This window comes from Stigmatopora nigra, chromosome 12 (assembly GCF_051989575.1).
Source record: "Stigmatopora nigra isolate UIUO_SnigA chromosome 12, RoL_Snig_1.1, whole genome shotgun sequence".
NCBI classification, from domain to species: domain Eukaryota; kingdom Metazoa; phylum Chordata; class Actinopteri; order Syngnathiformes; family Syngnathidae; genus Stigmatopora; species Stigmatopora nigra.
The window spans coordinates 14269013-14286903 of record NC_135519.1 but is presented as its reverse complement, the minus strand read 5'-3'; the positions used below and the strand labels follow the sequence as shown (position 1 = coordinate 14286903).

The 17891-nt window shown below is 50.3% G+C and overlaps 3 protein-coding genes across 7 annotated transcripts in view; 1 reads left to right on the top strand and 2 right to left on the bottom strand.

The window, feature by feature from the left end:
- Positions 1-511: 511 nt before the first annotated feature.
- acyp2 (acylphosphatase 2, muscle type) lies at positions 512-5698 on the bottom strand. Of its 3 annotated transcripts, none has more exons than XM_077729146.1 (6): positions 5229-5698; positions 4777-5141; positions 2755-3101; positions 2516-2532; positions 2313-2422; positions 512-918 (listed from the first exon to the last, which is right to left on the bottom strand). In XM_077729146.1, the coding sequence occupies exons 3-6, from the start codon at positions 2810-2812 to the stop codon at positions 765-767; spliced, it is 339 nt and encodes a 112-aa protein (XP_077585272.1). In that variant the 5' UTR covers positions 2813-3101; positions 4777-5141; positions 5229-5698; the 3' UTR covers positions 512-764. The 3 variants fall into 3 exon arrangements, with proteins under 3 accessions (XP_077585272.1, XP_077585274.1, XP_077585273.1); XM_077729147.1 differs by lacking the exon at positions 512-918 and adding an exon at positions 1020-1547; XM_077729148.1 differs by lacking the exon at positions 2755-3101.
- Positions 5690-17891, bottom strand: part of slc30a6 (solute carrier family 30 member 6) — a 31478-nt gene continuing 19276 nt past the window's right edge. Inside the window, exons 15-17 of one of the 3 annotated variants that reach the window (XR_013328002.1) lie at positions 8662-8752; positions 7266-7509; positions 5690-7169 (exon numbers count right to left, since the gene is read on the bottom strand). Coding sequence is in view for 2 of the 3 variants with exons in the window: in XM_077729141.1 (XP_077585267.1) it covers positions 8663-8752 (90 nt within the window). In the remaining variant the exon portion in view is untranslated. Of the gene's footprint in view, positions 7510-8661; positions 8753-13721; positions 14108-17891 lie in introns of those variants that run through there. The other 2 variants (XM_077729141.1, XM_077729142.1) reach the window with 2 other exon arrangements.
- Positions 8808-12249, top strand: LOC144205075 (uncharacterized). Its single transcript, XM_077729143.1, has one exon. It carries the CDS (start codon positions 9159-9161, stop codon positions 10548-10550), a length of 1392 nt encoding a protein of 463 aa, XP_077585269.1. The 5' UTR covers positions 8808-9158; the 3' UTR covers positions 10551-12249.

Below are 17891 nucleotides of genomic sequence, written 5' to 3'. Positions count from 1 at the left end.
TCCGCGTCGGCCTCCTCCAACACACCTGAATCTAATCATCAGGGTGGTGATTAGGCATCTGGAGAGATGCCTGACTAGTTGCTTCAAGTGTGGGAGACGGAAAACAGACCTGAATAGAGGCCTTCGAGGACCCGAGTTAATGACCCTACCTAAAAGGAATATTTTTTTTCTCATCTGAACCGTCAAATCATCTTCGAAAGGGACGGAAACTACGGATAACTTGGTTGTTTCCGCCCGCATGGGCAGTGAGCAACTGTAAAACAAGCGCTCCCACACTTTAAATCAGTGAGAGGCAGCAGAGGGAGGGGTGGGTGAAAAAAAGGGGGGCTGCAGAGATTGCGTGTGGAGCGAGAGCCTGATGGTGGAAAGCAGAAATGTAGACGCGCGTGCGTGCGTACGGACGCGCGCGGGGTTGCCTTGGCAACGGGTTATGCTGCCGCAAACTCTCAACTCTTGTCTCCGAGTTGAAAGGTCGCTGACAATTTGGCAAATGCACAAGAGAAGACAGCCAGAGAGGACACACTTTGTAATCACATACAAACGACACAGCAATGACTAAACAATCACATATAGCTATAAAATGCCTTCATGGAGAAATTGCCTATAGATGCTAATGCTACGCTCACTTCCGATTGTTTTTGTGTCGTTTTCAAAGGAACATTCCACCATTCCCCAACGGCAGCGCAAAACTTATTTCACTTTAAAGTTACAACTTTCTGGCCCGGAATGTTACCGGGCAACCCACGCCGACCCCCAAACGCTCGCTAAGGTGCGGGCGGCCGTGCGGCAAAGCGGCCCCAGAGTTTTTCAGTGTTGGTTTCCATGGCGACGTCTCCGGGATGCCAAATCGCAAGACGGCGAGGAGAAGGTCGGGGTCGCACATTTTGGATTCTTTCCATTCGGTCGCCAACATCGGTCCTTGGACGACAACAACAAAAAGTCACACTCATTTCCAACGGCAAAACATTTCTAAATGGACCCTGCCCTCTATTTCCCCCCAGAAATCAAGCTGGAGAAAAGTTGCATCCAAAAGGAAGTCCTGCAAGGCCTGCGGAGGATCACACAAAGGAAATGATCCAATGCGCCCAGATCCAACATTGGTATACCAGAGCGCTCACTTGTTTTTTTTTGGACCAGACTACGACATACGAGGACTGACTATTTCAAACATGAGCCCATGCAACTTTTGTGTGGAAAAGGGAAAGAGGCGTGGAGCTGAAGATTGTCACTCCCTGAACTTTATTTAGCACCTCCACACGAAGAAGACAAACGCAGCTTAGCCTTTTCGGGATAACGCTAACGCTTGGCTTGCTTTCACCGTGAAAATGACAGCCTGAACACAAAAGGCGGCATTGAGTGGCCTCATGCGCAATGAGCACTTGGTCGAACTTGAAATCAGGTGACCCTCCCCGCCCAAAAAAACGTCCGTCAATCAGTAGCGCGTCTGGAAGTCGCTCAACTCCAAGGCCGCCAGGGTCCGCTGGTTACTAAACGAGGTCTTGGTGATGCGACTGCCCGGGCTGCCCACCTTGCTAAGCCACGCCTTCCTAAACACATACACACAGCAGATGATAACAAAAATAAAAAAAGAAAGCCACATACTAATACACATCAGCAACATAAGGCCTAAATATAGGGAGAGCGAGCGCGCCGAATGGCTCCGGTTTACGGGAAGTCAGGCAAAATCCCCCTACGTCCGTCACGCTAGCCACATGTGGAGACGCGCGCACGCAGATTATGGGAGATTTGTCGGGATCGGGGTCACGTCGGAATAACGGCGGCGCCCGGGGGCCGTTAGCTAGCGCTAGCCGCTGGCCTACTTTCTCTTGCCGTTGGCGCACGCGCCGCCACGGGTCAGCTTCGTCGACAGCTGGCCATAAACGCGAGCTAGCGTCCGGCCTTTTCATCTGGCGCTGTTCGGCGTGTTACAACGACACAGTAGGCCACACAAAAAGCAGAATTGCCGGAATAAAGTCTATTCCTGGGACACTTGACGTCATGTGACGGGGAAAAAAGGGGTAACGTCAGGTCCACTTTTAGCGTGTTATCTGGAAAATGATTTGAACAGCGCATTAAGTGGACAGATTTAGCGGTGAATGATTAGAATAATCGTTTCAAACGAGAGAACCCAGGCACAATTTCCACCAACGGTTGGTGGAAATTGTGCATCGGTTGTCTCCTCGCACTATGTGGAGTGAGAGTGACGTAACCGAGCCAGAGCGAGGGGATGGCGTACTACTCAATAGCGCTCTCTGGCGGCGGCGAGGCGCAAGCGCGGCCGGCTAGCATATGACGTTCGCACTACTACTCACATTTGCTCGACGGCGTCGGGTGGTCCCTGCATCTGTCCCAGCACCGTCCCACCGCGGGTGTTCTTGACCCAGCCGACCAGGCGGAGGCGCGCCGCCTCCTTCTCCGTGTACTGCGGAGCAAGCCAGCCACGGGTGACCCTTGACACTTGGCTGGCAAAAGGTCAAGCATTCGACCGGGCGCCGGGCCCGTGACGTCAACTCACCATCCGGAAGCAGACACCTGAAACGAGGGCAGTGGTTGATGGGAAATGTCGGCAACATCAACAACGACTAGAACTAAACTATGGATGGCCTGAATCGCTATATACGGCAGACACACACATCAGGACCAAAAAGGACACCAACAGAAAGACGGCACTTCCCAAAATAGAAAGACTGACACACACGTGTGTTTACAGACAGACTGTGAAGGAAGCGTTTGCAATGGCATTTTTTCCCCAACCTTGAACATGTCCAAAGACCTCAAAGTCGACGGCCAGCAGTTGACCATCCGTTGACATTTCCACAGGAAATGGAATCCTCCAAAATGAGCCCACTCGAGCGGCACGGAGAGAAAGTCAAGAGGTCGCCTGAAGCCTTCGCTGGCACTCCCGTGTGTGACGTGACAGCGCCCCCTAGCGCTACACCAGACTTGGTGATGACGTCAAAGTTGGAGCTCAGTCAAAAATTGTAGACTTCAAGTTTGACGCGATGGGGCCACAAATGATGCATTCAAGGGATGCCCTTTGTGTAGTTTCTTCATTTTGCCGCTAGACGGCAGCACGTCCTCACTGAAGCCGACTGCCTTGCCTACCAATCAAAAGGCCCTTCCCATCATCATCGTCATCAGCAGCAGCAGCATCATCGTCAACACCATCATCATCATGTGATGACGGGGATAGATGTCCAATCATGTTGTTGATTTCTCCTTTTAACGTGTGTGTGTGTGTGTGTGTGTGTGTGTGTGTGTGTGTGTGTGTGTGTGTGTGTGTGTCAGCCAATGAAGGAACGTCCAATGGGTTGGACGTCTATCACCGTCAGTGGCACCTGATGATAATGGGGATAAACAAATATATAGACTAAATAATTTAGAAAAGGGAAATAAGCCATGTGTGGATTTGTCTGGTGAGGAAAAAAATCCCGTTTTTTTCAAATGTAAAGAAAGAGTAAAAGCCCAAAGCTAAAGTGCTACGAGCGCATTGACATGAATGGAAACAAACAGCCGTCCCATCCATTTGAAGCCGGAAGGAGTGGCAGCGAATAGTGGCTGGATTGAACGTTTTCAGACAATAAATAAACAAACCACGCGCAGGTCAACATAGTACGTGTGTGTGTGTGTGTGTGTGGGGTGACATTACTAAAAGGACTTGACATGTTACACAGCAGTGGAAGCTTTGCGCCCTGCGGCAACACACATCCACGTGCACACGCGCCAGCACCCCCAGCTCTTCCTCCCTTCCTCCCGCGCACACACACACAACATACACACGACGACACACACACACACACATTCCCGTACACACACACACACACTGGCCCTCCACTTTGCTTTGCATCCACAAGCATGACGAGACCTCTGGGACTACTTAAACGCACACACACACACACACACACACACAGATGCAGCAACCCCCATCCAGCCAAACTGTATCTTCCCTTGACGTTGCTGCGTAACCGTGTGTGTGTGTGTGTGTGCGTCAGCGTCAGCGTGGGTGTGTGTGCAGCAGAAAGAACACTGCGACCTAAAAACTCAGCTCACTGAGAGCGACTGCACGCTGAACAGAAGGCTCAACCAAGTGTAAATGCACACACACACACACACACACACACAGCTGAGCACACACACACACACACGGTAATACACACGTAAACACGTCAAGCACATGTGTAGGCGTTCACACTCAATTATAGAGGATGTTGCCGTAAAAATGCGAATGTTTCCGAGACACGAGAACCGGGCCTCTAGACCGACGACTCTTGGGAGAATGGGGACAAAATGATGGCAATTTGGCCAAGAAACTTGATAAAGTTTTGCGGGGCCCCCTCACTACCCACTGTCCCCCCCCTCAGGCCGCCGTGGGTCAAAAGCAGGAAGCAGATGGAGAATAAGAAGCCCCTCCCCCCGTTCCTTAAAGGCCACACACAGACGCCTTTTCATTTGCGTCCCGTCACCACGCTCTGGTGGTGTATAGGTTCACTCGCCTGACTCGGGTACGGGCAGACGCGGGCTCCATTTCCCCCAACTGGCAACATGATTGGGGGTGCGGAGAGTTTGTCTAGCTGTGTGCCCTATACGGCTGACTGGCGACCAGTCTAAGATGTCGTCGGCCTTTGGCCCAAAGACAGCTGGATTAGATCAATCAATCAATGAATGAATCTTTCGATCCCACTGATCACATTTTGATTGGACAAGGCTCCAACCAGTGGATCCTAGACCAAGTCCAGTAACCCCCCCTCCCACATCAGAAAATTGACAGTGGCTCACCTTGTTCTCTCATCGAAGCGGGAAATGATGACCTGGCCCGGTTTTGGGGGCTGCCACGGCGCTCTTGCTCCTTTCCTTCTTAGCGGTTAGCGGGCGTGGAGGTGGTGGGCGTGGAGGTGGCGGGCGTGGAGGGACCGGCCTTCGCTGAACTCTGCGTGAACCGTCACTTGAACCTTGCGTGAACTTGACTATAGGGACCCATTAATCCACTTTGGATTAAAAGTGGACGGTGGGCCGCGAGGAAGGAAGGCGGGCCTTGCCGTGGCGTTGCCGTGGCGTTGCCGTGGCGTTGCCGTGGCGTCATGCTTGGGAAAAGGGGCTCCCGTCGTCCCTGCCGGCCTCCCGCTCTTGTCATTCTTTCCTTCCTGCCGCACAACACAAAACAAGTGGTTAGTGAGCACAAGTTTGCTAAATGGACCTATTTTGTTCCCTTTGAATATCTGCTCATTGACCTGTAGCTTTATTTGTCGCTGTCTTGAAGGCATTTCTAGACCATTTTGGGACACTTGCGTGCAGCTATTTGGCTTTTGATTTTGGGGCCTTTCCCAGTCAGCGGGTACTTTTGATTTGGGGTGACTTCGGGAGGGACCTCAATTTGCTCATCAATGATGGCCGCCGATGGAGAAAGCACCGGACTTGACTTGAAATTGTTTATTGATCCGGTACTTCTTCCAAGCTATCAGCTAGCATAACCTTGAGCGATGCTCTTTATGTGCCATAATGTTTCTTTTTCTTGGAGGGGGGGGATTTTGTTGTGTTTTTTAGATGAGCGGGTCACTAACGACCGTATTACTACTCAGCTGGCTTAAGTACTTCCTCCTTCTTTCACAATAAGAGCCAGTCATTTCATTCATAAGCCGTCAAAGCGCACTTCCATCAATGTAGGTCAGTGTGTGAGCACTCGCCCGCCCCCCCCCCCCCCCCCCCCAGCCCGTGTGCGCAAGGGGGAGGGGGAGTTGCCGGGGGACCCCGGAGGAGTTTGGATGGGCGTCGGCTAAACATCCCCGAATGAATCCAGCCAATGTTTTGATTTGTAACGGACGCTTGTGCCCTCGTGCAACCTGACGTCGCCCCCCAACTCCCGTGCGCAACGTGCCCGTGACGCTTCCCCACGTACGCGAGAAAAACCCGACGGGGGGGTGGTACGTCGGGGCGGGGCCTCGCCCGGCCTGGGGGTCGTAGGAAGTGGGCGGAGTCGGGGCGCAGCCTAGACCGGCATGGGGGGTTTTGGCGTCCAGTTCTATTATTAGCGCTAAACTCTAGGTGACCCCCGAGCGGGCGACGAGTCACTTTGACCTTTTTTTCGGCGCCAAAATAACGTGGTCACGCTCGGAGAAGCGCCGACGGGCCCCGAGACGCTGATGCGAGCCGACGCGCCGGGAAGGGAGTCCCGCCGTAAACATTTCATGGGTGTTACGCTTTGCGAGCACTCCACCAACAGGGGGCGGGGCAAGGCGGTGCAAGGCGGTGCAAGGCGGTGCAAGGCGGTGCAAGGCGGGGATAGCTTGTTCGCCGTTGGGCCGTCTCGGGGTCACGCTTCCATTTTGGGAGCCGTCGGGTGAGATTTTTGCCAACTTTGTCCTGGAGAATCCTGGGAAATAGGCCAAGAGATGGCTAGACTGCCTACATCTTTTCGGCCATTTTGCTGGGTCTCCTCGTAAAAGACACGCCTACCAAATATCATGTGAATAGGAGAAAATAGTTATGGGGGATCCATTTCCAAAACATTCCTTTCCAGTCTTTTCACAAAGGTGGCGTCTTGAGTAGAAGACTTTTAGACTTTTTGCTGGCTGCTCCTCATGATAGCCACCAAACGTGGCTAGAAGAAAATGGCTTTTGGGGCCTGATTAAAAAATGTAAAAACTCTTGTAGCCGCTTGTAGTCTTTGGGTAGCTTGAGAGCAAAATGGTGGCCTCGCCATTGGAGTAGAGCTGGAAGGGACTTTTGTTGGATCAACAGGCCTGGCAAATTTGGCTTGACGGTCTGTCAGTCCCGAGTCCATTTGTGCGTGTCTCCAAAACGGCGAGCGTCTCCGGATGAACAGAGCGGAAAAATGTTTCCAGTCAAGGAACTCCCTGGAAATATGGATTTTCTCGCCCCGGTGAATCCTTTGACAGCGAGTCGCCACTCCGCCCACGGAGCGCCGCTTCTTCGGAGGCTGACCCGGAAAGCCCGGACCCCGGGAGGTCGTCGGGGAAGCGGAGGAGGAGGAGGAGACGCTGGCCGTGGCGTCTTCTACGAAATTGGGAACGCGGTTGAGCGAGAAGGCGCCACGCCACCTCCGCGCCCTGCCAGCCTGCCGCTTCCCATCAGCGTTGTGAGAAGGAAAGGCCGCTCAAAACCTCCAAAGGCCTTCCATCCTGTTCGAGGGTCGTCGGGGGAAACGGGCGTACCTGGAGAAAAGCCACAAGGGCACGGGGAGAGGGCAGAATGTGCCGGGGTCGGGGTTTGAACCCACCATCGTAGGATGGCGAGGCGTATTTTAGTACCGTCGCACTTTGGAGTCCATGCCACGTCATTTGATTTGGACTTTGCTGCTTTTGGGTTCCGCGCCAAAGGAGCGAAGCGCCCCCGTTCGATGATGGGGTGCGACGCTGCTGTTTTGGAAACAACAGCTGGTGGAAAAAAGCCAGACTGAGAGCTCCTTTTTTTCTTTTTCTTCTTCTTCTCCTTTCAAGAAACCAGGACGTTTGTCTTACTTCTCTCTTGGTTGGCCTCCTCCACTTTAGAAATCTGCCAATAAATAGAAAAAAAAGGTCATTTGGCCATGAGTCATTAAAGCACCACAACGCACACAATCTGTGAATTGAGCTCACCTAATGATAACTTTTGAATAGATGTTCCGCTAAACTAAAGTTGTTTAGTTTTGCCAGGACTCCAATAAACAATCGTGACCAAGCGCAATGGGATATTTATCACCCAACACTAATGGTGTGACATCTAAAAAAAAGTTGCCAAAAGGTACCGATTGATTTGTTGATAACTGTGAACAACAAAGCTTCATTGGCGGCTCGCATCCACTTAGACAGAAACACCATCTGTCACACACCCACACAGATTTAATATACTAACCTGTACGCCTGCATTTTGTGTGTGTGTGTGTGTGTGTGTGTGTGTGTGTGTGTGTGTGTGTGTGTGTGTGTGTACGTAATCTGGATTTGAACACTGTTGTCATACACAATGCCCATCCAGTGCAAACAAACAGGACTCACCGACAAACGTGCGCAAATTGCTGAAACGGGAAAACCATGGGTCGGACGTGACTACGTATATTATCTCATAGTAATATTAAGAATATGGCTAGATTATTACCGCTGATCCGCCGTGTCATATTAAACCATGTCAAAGTGCTATTGACGTCGCCCGGGCTTGATTCTAACTGATATTGTTGGACGTCCATCGCCGTCCCTGGCACGGCGAGATGAACGCATTCCTTAATTGTACCGAAGGTTGTTTTTGCAATCAGTGGCTGCCAATGACTTCATATTTTGGTCCATTTTAAAAGCGGAGTTCAAAATGGGAGTGCTGTAACAGACGCTGCCAACAGGGGGCGACCACTTGCCAGCGTCAACGAGGGAGGGGTCCGCGTTTGTACGTAAGTGTGTGTGAGGGTGTGTGTGAGAGAGGGGGAGAGAGAGAGAGAGAGAGAGAGAGAGAGAGAGAGAGAGAGAGAGAGAGAGAGAGAGAGAGAGAGAGAGAGAGCCTAGATCGGCCCAACTCAAGCCCCCTCCCTCCCTCCCTCCTTCCCACTCACTCACCCATCCACCCAAACACACGCATGAACGCACAGGCTACGTGCACGTAGGCGCGCACGCACGCGCAGTGTTTGCCCACATGATGATTGCGCTTGAGAAAACAAAGCCATCCGACGAGAACGCGCCTTACCTCACGCACGAGCGCCGAGTACGCGGACGAGGCGCCCCTGGAGGTCGTCACGCGTGTCGGACTTTTTCGGGAAAGACGAGAAGAAGAAGACCTAAAAAAAAATAGAAGTTGTTATTGTTGTTGTTGTTGTTGTACGGGCTCCTCCTTAATTACTAATTTCTCCCGTGCACGAGCGCGCGCTCGCTCACTCGCTCGCCCTCTCTCTTTCTCTCTCCTCTTCGCTCTTTCTCTCTTTCTCTCCCCCTCACCCCTTCTCTCTCCCATCCTCTTTCGCTGTCACTCAGTAGTTTCCCGCCAGGACCAGACAGGACGGGACGGGACGGGACAGGACGGGTCGGCAGTGGCAAACAGGAGGGGACTTTTCTTCCCGTGGTTACGGTTTGTCCGTAAAAGTGGGCTCGCTGCGAACTTTTTCCTTTTTTTTTTTTTTTTTTTTTTTTTCTTCCACCCCTCTGCTCCTCCTCTACCTTCCGTCTGGGGGTGGGGGGTCGCCGGCAATGGAGGACGCTAAGGAGCCGGTGAGATGTTCGTCGTCGTTCAGCATCAAAAGCCTGCTGCTGCCGTCCAAGTGCGAGACTCGAGCCGAGCCTTTCGCCACCGGGACGCCAGTGCTCGAACCTCTTTCCCCGGGCTCGGACGCCGAGAGATCGCCGGCGGCGACGGCCGGGGAGCCGGACAGGGCACCCCGGAGGGAGGAGGGAGTTAAGGCCGAAGAGGATGGATCGGCGTTGGCGGCAGGGACATTGGCAGAAGACGCCGGTGCCGGATCCGGCCCCGCGGCCGTCTCCGGCTCTGGCAAAAGCGGCAAATACGACAAGCCCCCCTTCTCGTACAACGCCCTGATCATGATGGCCATCCGGCAAAGCCCCGAGAAGCGTCTGACGTTGAACGGCATCTACGAGTTCATCATGAAGAACTTCCCCTTCTACCGCGAGCACAAGCAGGGCTGGCAGAACTCCATCCGTCACAATCTCAGCCTCAACAAGTGCTTCGTCAAAGTGCCGCGACACTACGACGACCCGGGCAAGGGAAATTACTGGATGCTGGACCCCAGCAGCGACGACGTCTTCATCGGCGGCACCACGGGAAAGCTGCGCCGACGCTCGGCCACCTCGCGGGGGAAGCTGGCCGTCAAGCGGGGCCTGCGCTTCGCTCCCCTCGGCGGCCTGGCCGTCAACGAGCGCAACCCGGGGAACCCTCTCTATTGGCAGATCTCGCCCTTTCTCTCCCTGCACCACCACCACCATCACGCGCACGCCCACGCACACGCACACGCACACGCGCACGCCCACGCCCACGCGCACCCGCACTACAACGGCTCCTCGCCGGCTTTCCTCAACCAGGCGGCGGCCGGCTACGGATCGCTTCTGCCCGGCGTGGAGCAGCTCGCCAACGGGGACCTATGCCGCAACGGAGGAGGAGCCGGAAGCGGAAGCGGAAGCGCGCTCGGACTCTCGAACTCGTACGGCGTCGGCGCGTCGCTGCTGTCGGCGGCCCCGAGTTACTTTGTGTCGGGCAGCCAGCCGCCTCCCCCGCCGGTGTCGGTGCCACCGCCGCCACCGCCGGGCCCCGCTGGAGGTCCACCGCCGCCGCCGACGGCCTCGCACTTGCAGCAGGCCACCGGCGGCTACGGGGGACTCTCTAGCCCCGGCAATGGCGGTGGCGGTGGCGGCGGCGGCGGCAGCCCCCCACATTCGCACTCGCACTCGCATTTGCACTCGCACCCGCTCCCGCACTCGCTGCTTTCGGACTCGCTGAGGAGTGGCTCGGTGGCGGCCTTCTCGCAGTCGGCTGCCGCGGCGGCGGCAGCAGCGGCGGCGGCGGCGGCGGCCTTCCCTGGCGTACTGGGCCACCACAAGAGGGTAGCCCCCAGCGCCTTCCTGAACTGAACCAGAAAATCACCCTCCCCTTTTCCCATCTATCCATCTATCGATATATTTTTTTCTTTTTTTTTTTTTTTTGTCGTTGCCCCCGTCACCCACAGAAAAGAAATTCTATAAATCTCTATTTAAAATGGCGGAAGTCGCTCGCCGATTTCTTTTTGCTGAGCTAAAAGGGACAAAAATCGCGTCGCCCAAGGCGATCGAAAAGTATATTTATATCCACTTGCTTGTTATTTATGAGACGCTCTTTTTGTATTTATTGTATTTAAAAAGTGTAGGACGACGCGGCCTCCTCCTCCGAGCGAGCGAGTGAACGAGTGAACAAACTCTTATTTATTCATGTTGTCATGTCATGTCAGGAGCGGCAGACAATCGACTTTTTCGGCAGGAATGAGCCACGACGATATTTGGACGAACCCCACACGCCCGACGACTCGTAAACAAGCCTTAATTCATTTAATTTAATGTGCGAAGACAAATTAGGGATGCAAAACAATCTTGACCGTTTTTTTAAATGCTCAGGTCGTCACGCCTCCAATCATTTTTTCACGGAATTCAAAAGAACTTTAAAACTCATCACGTGTCTGTGAGTGTGTGTGTGTGCGTGTAAGATGATCGCATAAAACGCGTTGTCTTATACTCGTGTGTGTGTGTGTGTGTGTGTGTGTGTGTGTGTGAGTGAGCGTGTTCATCGAGGGCAGCTGTACAAATACAAATATAAAAAAATATATAAATGAATATATATAGATATATAGATAGATATAGATAGATAAATTATTATGGACTATTAACACCGTTGGTGGTGATAGACGTCCAATCTATTTGCACTGGGAGGGTGGCAGCCAATCAACAAATCCGTAACTAGAGTGACAAATTCACGGATGCGTTTTTTTTCATTGTCGATTTATGCTCGAGAATTGTTGATAGGATGTATTTCATTGTCAATGGCACTGAAAGACTTGATCACTTTTTTTTCTTTTCTAACTGGGAATCACACACACACTTACATACACTTACATATACACACACACACACACACACACACACACATACACAAGTGGACCTCCTCTGACCCAAGATGGCCGCGTTGCCACGGAAACGTCACACCGCCGGCACAACTTGTGCTACTTTAAAGGATATTTTTTTTGTTCGTGTTTTGTTGGCGATTTTGGTTGCATTGTGTTCAGTTTGTTGTTGTTTGTATTCCAAAATGTGCATTGACGACAAATGTCTTGATTTTTCTTCTCCCACTGGAACTGCTGTTCAAGTAGATTTGCTTTCTTTTTCACGAAAAATAACACGAGAGAGATGGCGATATTAGAGGTGATTTGACAGAAATAATCAATCAAAAGGAACACCGGGACTTTAAAATAGGAACAAGAAGAAAAATAATGATTGGGGATTTTGCTTTGCAAATATTTCACTCGAATTTATCACGACTTAAAAAACGGAATTGTGTGTTGACGAAAGTTTGACGTCAGATATCAATAGAGAAAATGTTGGATCGATTAAAAGCGAACACAACTTGGTCACAGCTTTCGGTTTTAGTTTTTTTTTTTTTTCACTGTTATTTTCTTGCCACTTTCTTTTTTTTGTGGTTAGTTGACTCTGTATGTGACGTCTCGTTTGTTTCTCTCTTTGTTTTTCCTGCGCCGGACAAACGCAACTTGATTAAAAAGGAGAATAAAATCATCCATTTCATGTGTGAATTTTCTCTTTTTTTTACTTATTATTTTGGAAGCTGAAACGTGATTTAGGAAATACATTTAGGAGGCCTTGCGTGGGTCACAATTGCACAATAACATTTCTTTTAACACACTGTAAACACGAAATTTAAAATATAATATTTACACAATAATTATTTTTAGTTTCCTCATTATTTTAAGCCTAAAACACAATTAAACTCGATTAGATTCAGCCTTTTTTTGCAATAAAAGTAGCAGGAATATTGAGCTCGGTGAACTCGAACGACATTTGACAGTTCAAATCTTTGGGATTAAAGTGTGTGTGTGTGTGTGTGTGTGTGTGTGTGTGTGTGTGTGTGTTTGTACAGTAGAGATCAAATCAAATCATTCAACAATATTTGGGCAACATTAAAAAGAAACAATAAATCATTTTGAACGTCAAACATTCTCCTTAAATATATATCATTTTGGGCGGTTGCAAATATATAATTACGTTTTGATTTTTTATATTAAATTGATTTGTTAAAGCAAGCTTTTTTTATTTTTATATCTGTCAAACTCTCAATGATATTTTTGCTTTCATTTAACACCTCAATCAAAGTAGCATTTGATTCCAATTTCAATCATTTTAAAACTGACATAAAAAAAATACAATTACATTTGATTCAATTTAAATTCAAATGTGGTTTTTTTTTTTAATGATGAGTATTCCAAATGATAAGAATGATTGTTTTCATCTCCACCATTTGACTTATTGGACGTCACATTGTCAAATGAAATCATCCTGATTTTAAACATGCTGATTTTTAAATGAGCACGTTGTAAGTCATCAAAGAAATCCAAATATGTTAAAAGCAAATATGGGACAATTAGCTTCTAGAAAAACAAATTACTATTTATACATGGCATGTCAAATACCCAAAAGATGGATAAGTGATGACAATAACAAATAATATATGGATAATATATGCTGGAAATTTTTTTGTTGCTATATGGAAACAATTTTAAATAATACATCAAACATATGTGCAGTTGAATGTGTGCTTTCACTGTTTTCTGCTATAAACTAATGCATCTCTACATATTATATATAGATATAGATAGACAATTATATTGTGTTAAGTCCTGAAAAATCATTACAAATTGAAAGCCAGAAAAATTCACGTGATTTTCTTTACATTTGCAAAGAATAATAACTAATAAGATGAATTTGGTCCTATTGCATCGTCTCATAAAAGTAGGCCAAAAAATATGATCAAAAGAGTTGTCAAAGGGATTTAACGTCCTTCCCATTAGCGGCAAATGACCAAAATCTAGAGACACGGTAAAGTGGAGGCACGTTAGCAGACAAATGAACGTGGTGATGCTGTCTTCAAATAAGCCACAAATGCTAAGGTGGCTAATTAGCATGGCTAACAACAAACCAGCTCGCATTGAAAGCGGCACATTTGCGTCCAAACCCTGGCCCTCTTATTACAAATAGTGGCAACAAAAATAATGAACCTTTATATTAATTTAAAAGAACTTATGAATTTAAGTAGCAAGTTAACAATGACTGGACATGATGACTTGAGTACGTACATAGTATACTTTTTGCCAGCTCTGGTCTAAACCGTGAAAAACAATGTTTTTTTTCTCCCCTTCATGCCTTTTTGTAGAAGAAAAAGGTACATTTGCTTGTCAAAAAAGCAACCGACTGGAGTGTGCTTGGACCGCCAACGGCCCGAGGCTAGCTTGCGCTTGAAAAGGGGAGCAACGTTTTGGCAGGCCTCGGATCAGATCGGACCGAAATCCATTTAGGTCAAGGTGGCCGGTCCGGAAAGGCATTTACATTCCGTTGGAGGTGAGCTTCCGCAAAAATTCCCCATTTGAAGAGTTCTGTTGAAAAGGAGCCAAAATGAAATGCCATTGGGTTTGGCTCCTCCCCGTCCCAAAGAATTGGACGCCCGGCTCGGTCCGTGGCCGTCGACGAGTTCAACGCCCGCGTTCCGATATGTATTTTGGATGAACAAGTCCACCTAGCCTAGCTTAGCATCAAAGGTGAAAAATGTGTTGAAGGTGGCGCCGCTCTGCTGGCCTGGCGGTGAGACTTTTTTCCTTTTCTTCCTCACAGGTTTTCCTCCAAATGTCAATGACAAAATTGACAACGTGAAGTCCCCAACGGGTAAAAGGACAGAAGGCCTGGCTGGCGGCAGTCTCCCATTTCCTTTTGGGGAGAGGCGGGGCCGTGGCCCGCCCGAGGTGAAAGGTCAAAGTTGGGCCGCCCTCTGACCTCATTACAAATTGAGCAGGAAGTAGAAGGTGGAGGAGCCCTCCGAGGGGATCCCGGCTACGCTTTTAAGCCCCCGAAGAATCTTCCCGCTCGGCGGGGGCCAAAAGCAGAGCGTCCGGCCGAAAGCGCCCGACCGAAAGCGACGCGCTCAAATCAAAGGCCGCAAAATGGAAGAGCGAGCGCCGGTCGCAAAACGTCCCCGCCTGGCCGCCGTGCCTACGTGAGGGGGGGGGGGGTTTCGCTACCGGCTCATCCCGTGCAAAAGTGTGCCACCGTAACGACAAAATACATTTGAAAAAATGTAACAGTCCAAGTCCAATTTCCTTTCAATGTGATCAATGAGCACACTTCATCAAAATATTAGAAAAGATTTCCCATTGGAGTTTTGCGTGTCGACGCCAAACCAAGCCGACTAAAATACGTCCAATATCATTTGAAAGCAATTGATTTATATAGCGGCGCTATTCTCCATTTTAATGGAGGCTTTTTTTCTCCACATTTTCCCTCTTTTCTCTCTGGCAAATCATTCATTCATTTACGGCCTACCGTACAAAGTGATAAAAGTCCAATGGGTCCCAAACGGGAGGCTCGGAAAGGAAGGAACGATAGACACTTTTGACGTCTAATGATGGGAAGAGTTGAAAAAAAATGTTTTCTTTGCTTTGGTTTTTTTCAATTGTTTTGATGGTTCTTCAATGGAGGGAATTTCATCCTTCTATTATTTATTTTCACTCCAATTTTGTGTCACTTTGCCGTCTAAAACGGGACATGATTTTTTTTCGGGGGGAGGCGGCGTGTGTGTGTCATTGAAAATAGAAAGGCTTTGCACACCAGCGGCGGCGGCGGCGGCGGCGGCGGCGTCACCAAAACACCATTTGCAAAATAGACATATTACATAAGCAAACATTTGGATGGAGGGCCTACAAAATGGACACTTTCTTTCACATCATTCTTTCTTTTGCCAATATTTTCTTGTTTAGCAAAACCGTAATTAAAAAATTAATAATTCGGTGTGGCCTTTCTAAAAAATGATCCTTTCAAAAAAACAAAAAAAAAAGTCTGCCGAGCTCCGAAAGGATTGCAAGGAGTTCACCATGGCTAAGATCAAAGGTTTTGCAAAATAGCCAAAGTGGTGGCACTAATCCTTTTGGATTTCAAACACGCAAGCGGCGAAAAAAAAAAGCTTTAGCCTTTTTACACATCGTGACCTTAAACATCTCAACAGAAAAAAAAGAATACAACATAAAACAAAAGAATCCACTTTGAATGAAAATTGTAACTGCCAATGTTACATTTTCAAATGCTGTCAATTTGTATGAAAATTGATTTTCATATTAGAAGACACTACACCTCATTTCTAAAACATGGCAATAATTCAAGCAAATCATGAAATGCACACATAAATATGACATACGCCATGTCACAAATTAATGTTGGAATGTCGTCCATGTCAATTTGGATATATGTAGTAAAGCATTTATTGAAAACAAATCCGAGATCAAAATGCTGAGATTCAAGTGTTTTTGAAAGAGCAAAAAAATTGAAATAAAAAGTGCTTGATCGCAGCCCCGAAAGCACATTCATTTGATAGAAATGGAATTTCTGCCAGCGTATTTGCGCCTCCGATGGGAAAAGAGAGAAAAAAAAACCAAGGTGGCGCGCCGCCATTTTGTGGCCTTTACGCCTGGGTTTGTTTTCAGGCGGCGCTAATCGCCGCTCGCCTATTTTCAAACAAACAAGGCGGCGAGAGGGAAGTCAAAAAAAAAAAAAAAAGTGCCAGAGTCTATCCTTTGGCAGACGGACGGAACGCTCGCCGTCACGCCGCTCGCCCCGCCCGCCGCCGAAGATCGCGTGCGAACCGCCAACAACGTGGAAGGACCGCGCGGGGAGCGGCGTGACCCGGGTGGGCGGAGCTCGCTGACGACACCCGGCGGGGCGGAGCTCGCCGCCGCCGCCGCACGCTCCCGTCCATCCCGCGGCCCGGCCGGCCTTCCGTGACAACGCTAATAGTCCGGCGCGGCTCGCCGGGTCCGCCGCGATGACGCCGAGCGCCGCCATTTTGGCTCGGACGGAAAGCTTTCCTCTCTTCGCCGCCCCCGCCCCCTGGGAGAACTGGCCTCGTCCTCGGCGGGACGTACTCGAGGTGAGACGGTCCGGTCTCTCGGCGGGGTCAAAGGTCAAAAACGGCGGCGGGACGTCGGCGCCTTTCGGGGACTCCCGGTCGGTCGCCGGGGGTACGGACGGGCTGCAAAATGTCGCGGTCGCCGTTGAAGAAAAACAATCCGGCCGAACGAAAGAAAGAAGGATTTTTGCCGCGCCGGGAATCGGGCCCGAGTCAGCCCAGGCGAGTCGAAGCGCTACGCCAGTCCAAGTCCGGTCCTGGAGAGCCCCAGTGTGCTTTTCCATATCTCTTTCCTCTTCCACACCCCAATCCAATGATCTACTAAGTAGGCAAGCTGTCCACAATCTTGCTAACGATCCCCACCATTTGATTGTGTCAGGTGTGTCGGTGGAGGGAGACCCTGAAATAACAGAGTGGATGACGGACGGGGCAGGGGGGGGGGGGGGTCTCCCCGGGACCCTTGTCGGGACTTGAGCACCCACCCCGCCCGCCCGCCCGCCCGCCGCTCCACCATTGGCTCACCCTGCAAAAGCTCAACTGGTGAAGCGAAATACGTAAGTTGGCAAGCCAGCAGAGCGTATGGCCGGCCGGCCGGCTGGCTCCACGGGGCCCAAGCTACAAACATTTTCTTCTAAGCGGTCGCTGGCGCAAACGGCCATCCATTATGATCCAAACCTAATAGTATTATTCTTCCCTCCCATTCAAATCAGATGCACGTCAATAAAAAGGTGGAAAAAAGGGAGAAGATTGGAGTGGATTTTGGTTTTGAGGGGGAGCCCATTGGATCATTTTTGAGTGGCGGCCGGGCTTGGTGCGGGGAGGCCGCCGGGGTTAGGGTGAGAAGGGCAAAACGCGAGGGGCCGTCTCCGGGGGGCGGAGCTCCCAGCTTCCTAAAAACAACAGCGGCGGGTGTGGGCCGGCGCGCGGGATTATTGTCAAAGGTTTGCGTTGGGCGCGACCTGTTTGCTTAACCCCGTCACCCATCCCCGAGGAGCGTCCCCTCCGCGGGTCGGGGCCCCCGCCCCCTCGCCCCGTCCGCTTCCCGGTCCGGTGGCCCGGCTTCCCACGCCGCGTCGTTACCGCGATTACATCACACGTCATCAAGCACGCCGGGCGGGGATTTATCTGGGCCGGAGCGCGCCTCCCTCCCGCGCCAGATGTACGCCCGCCCACCTCTCAAAAGTTAAGCGAGACTCACGAGCGAGATAATGAGGGGGCGGGGCCCCCCCCCCACAAACTTTTTCAAAGGCAACTTTGCCGTGGAACGG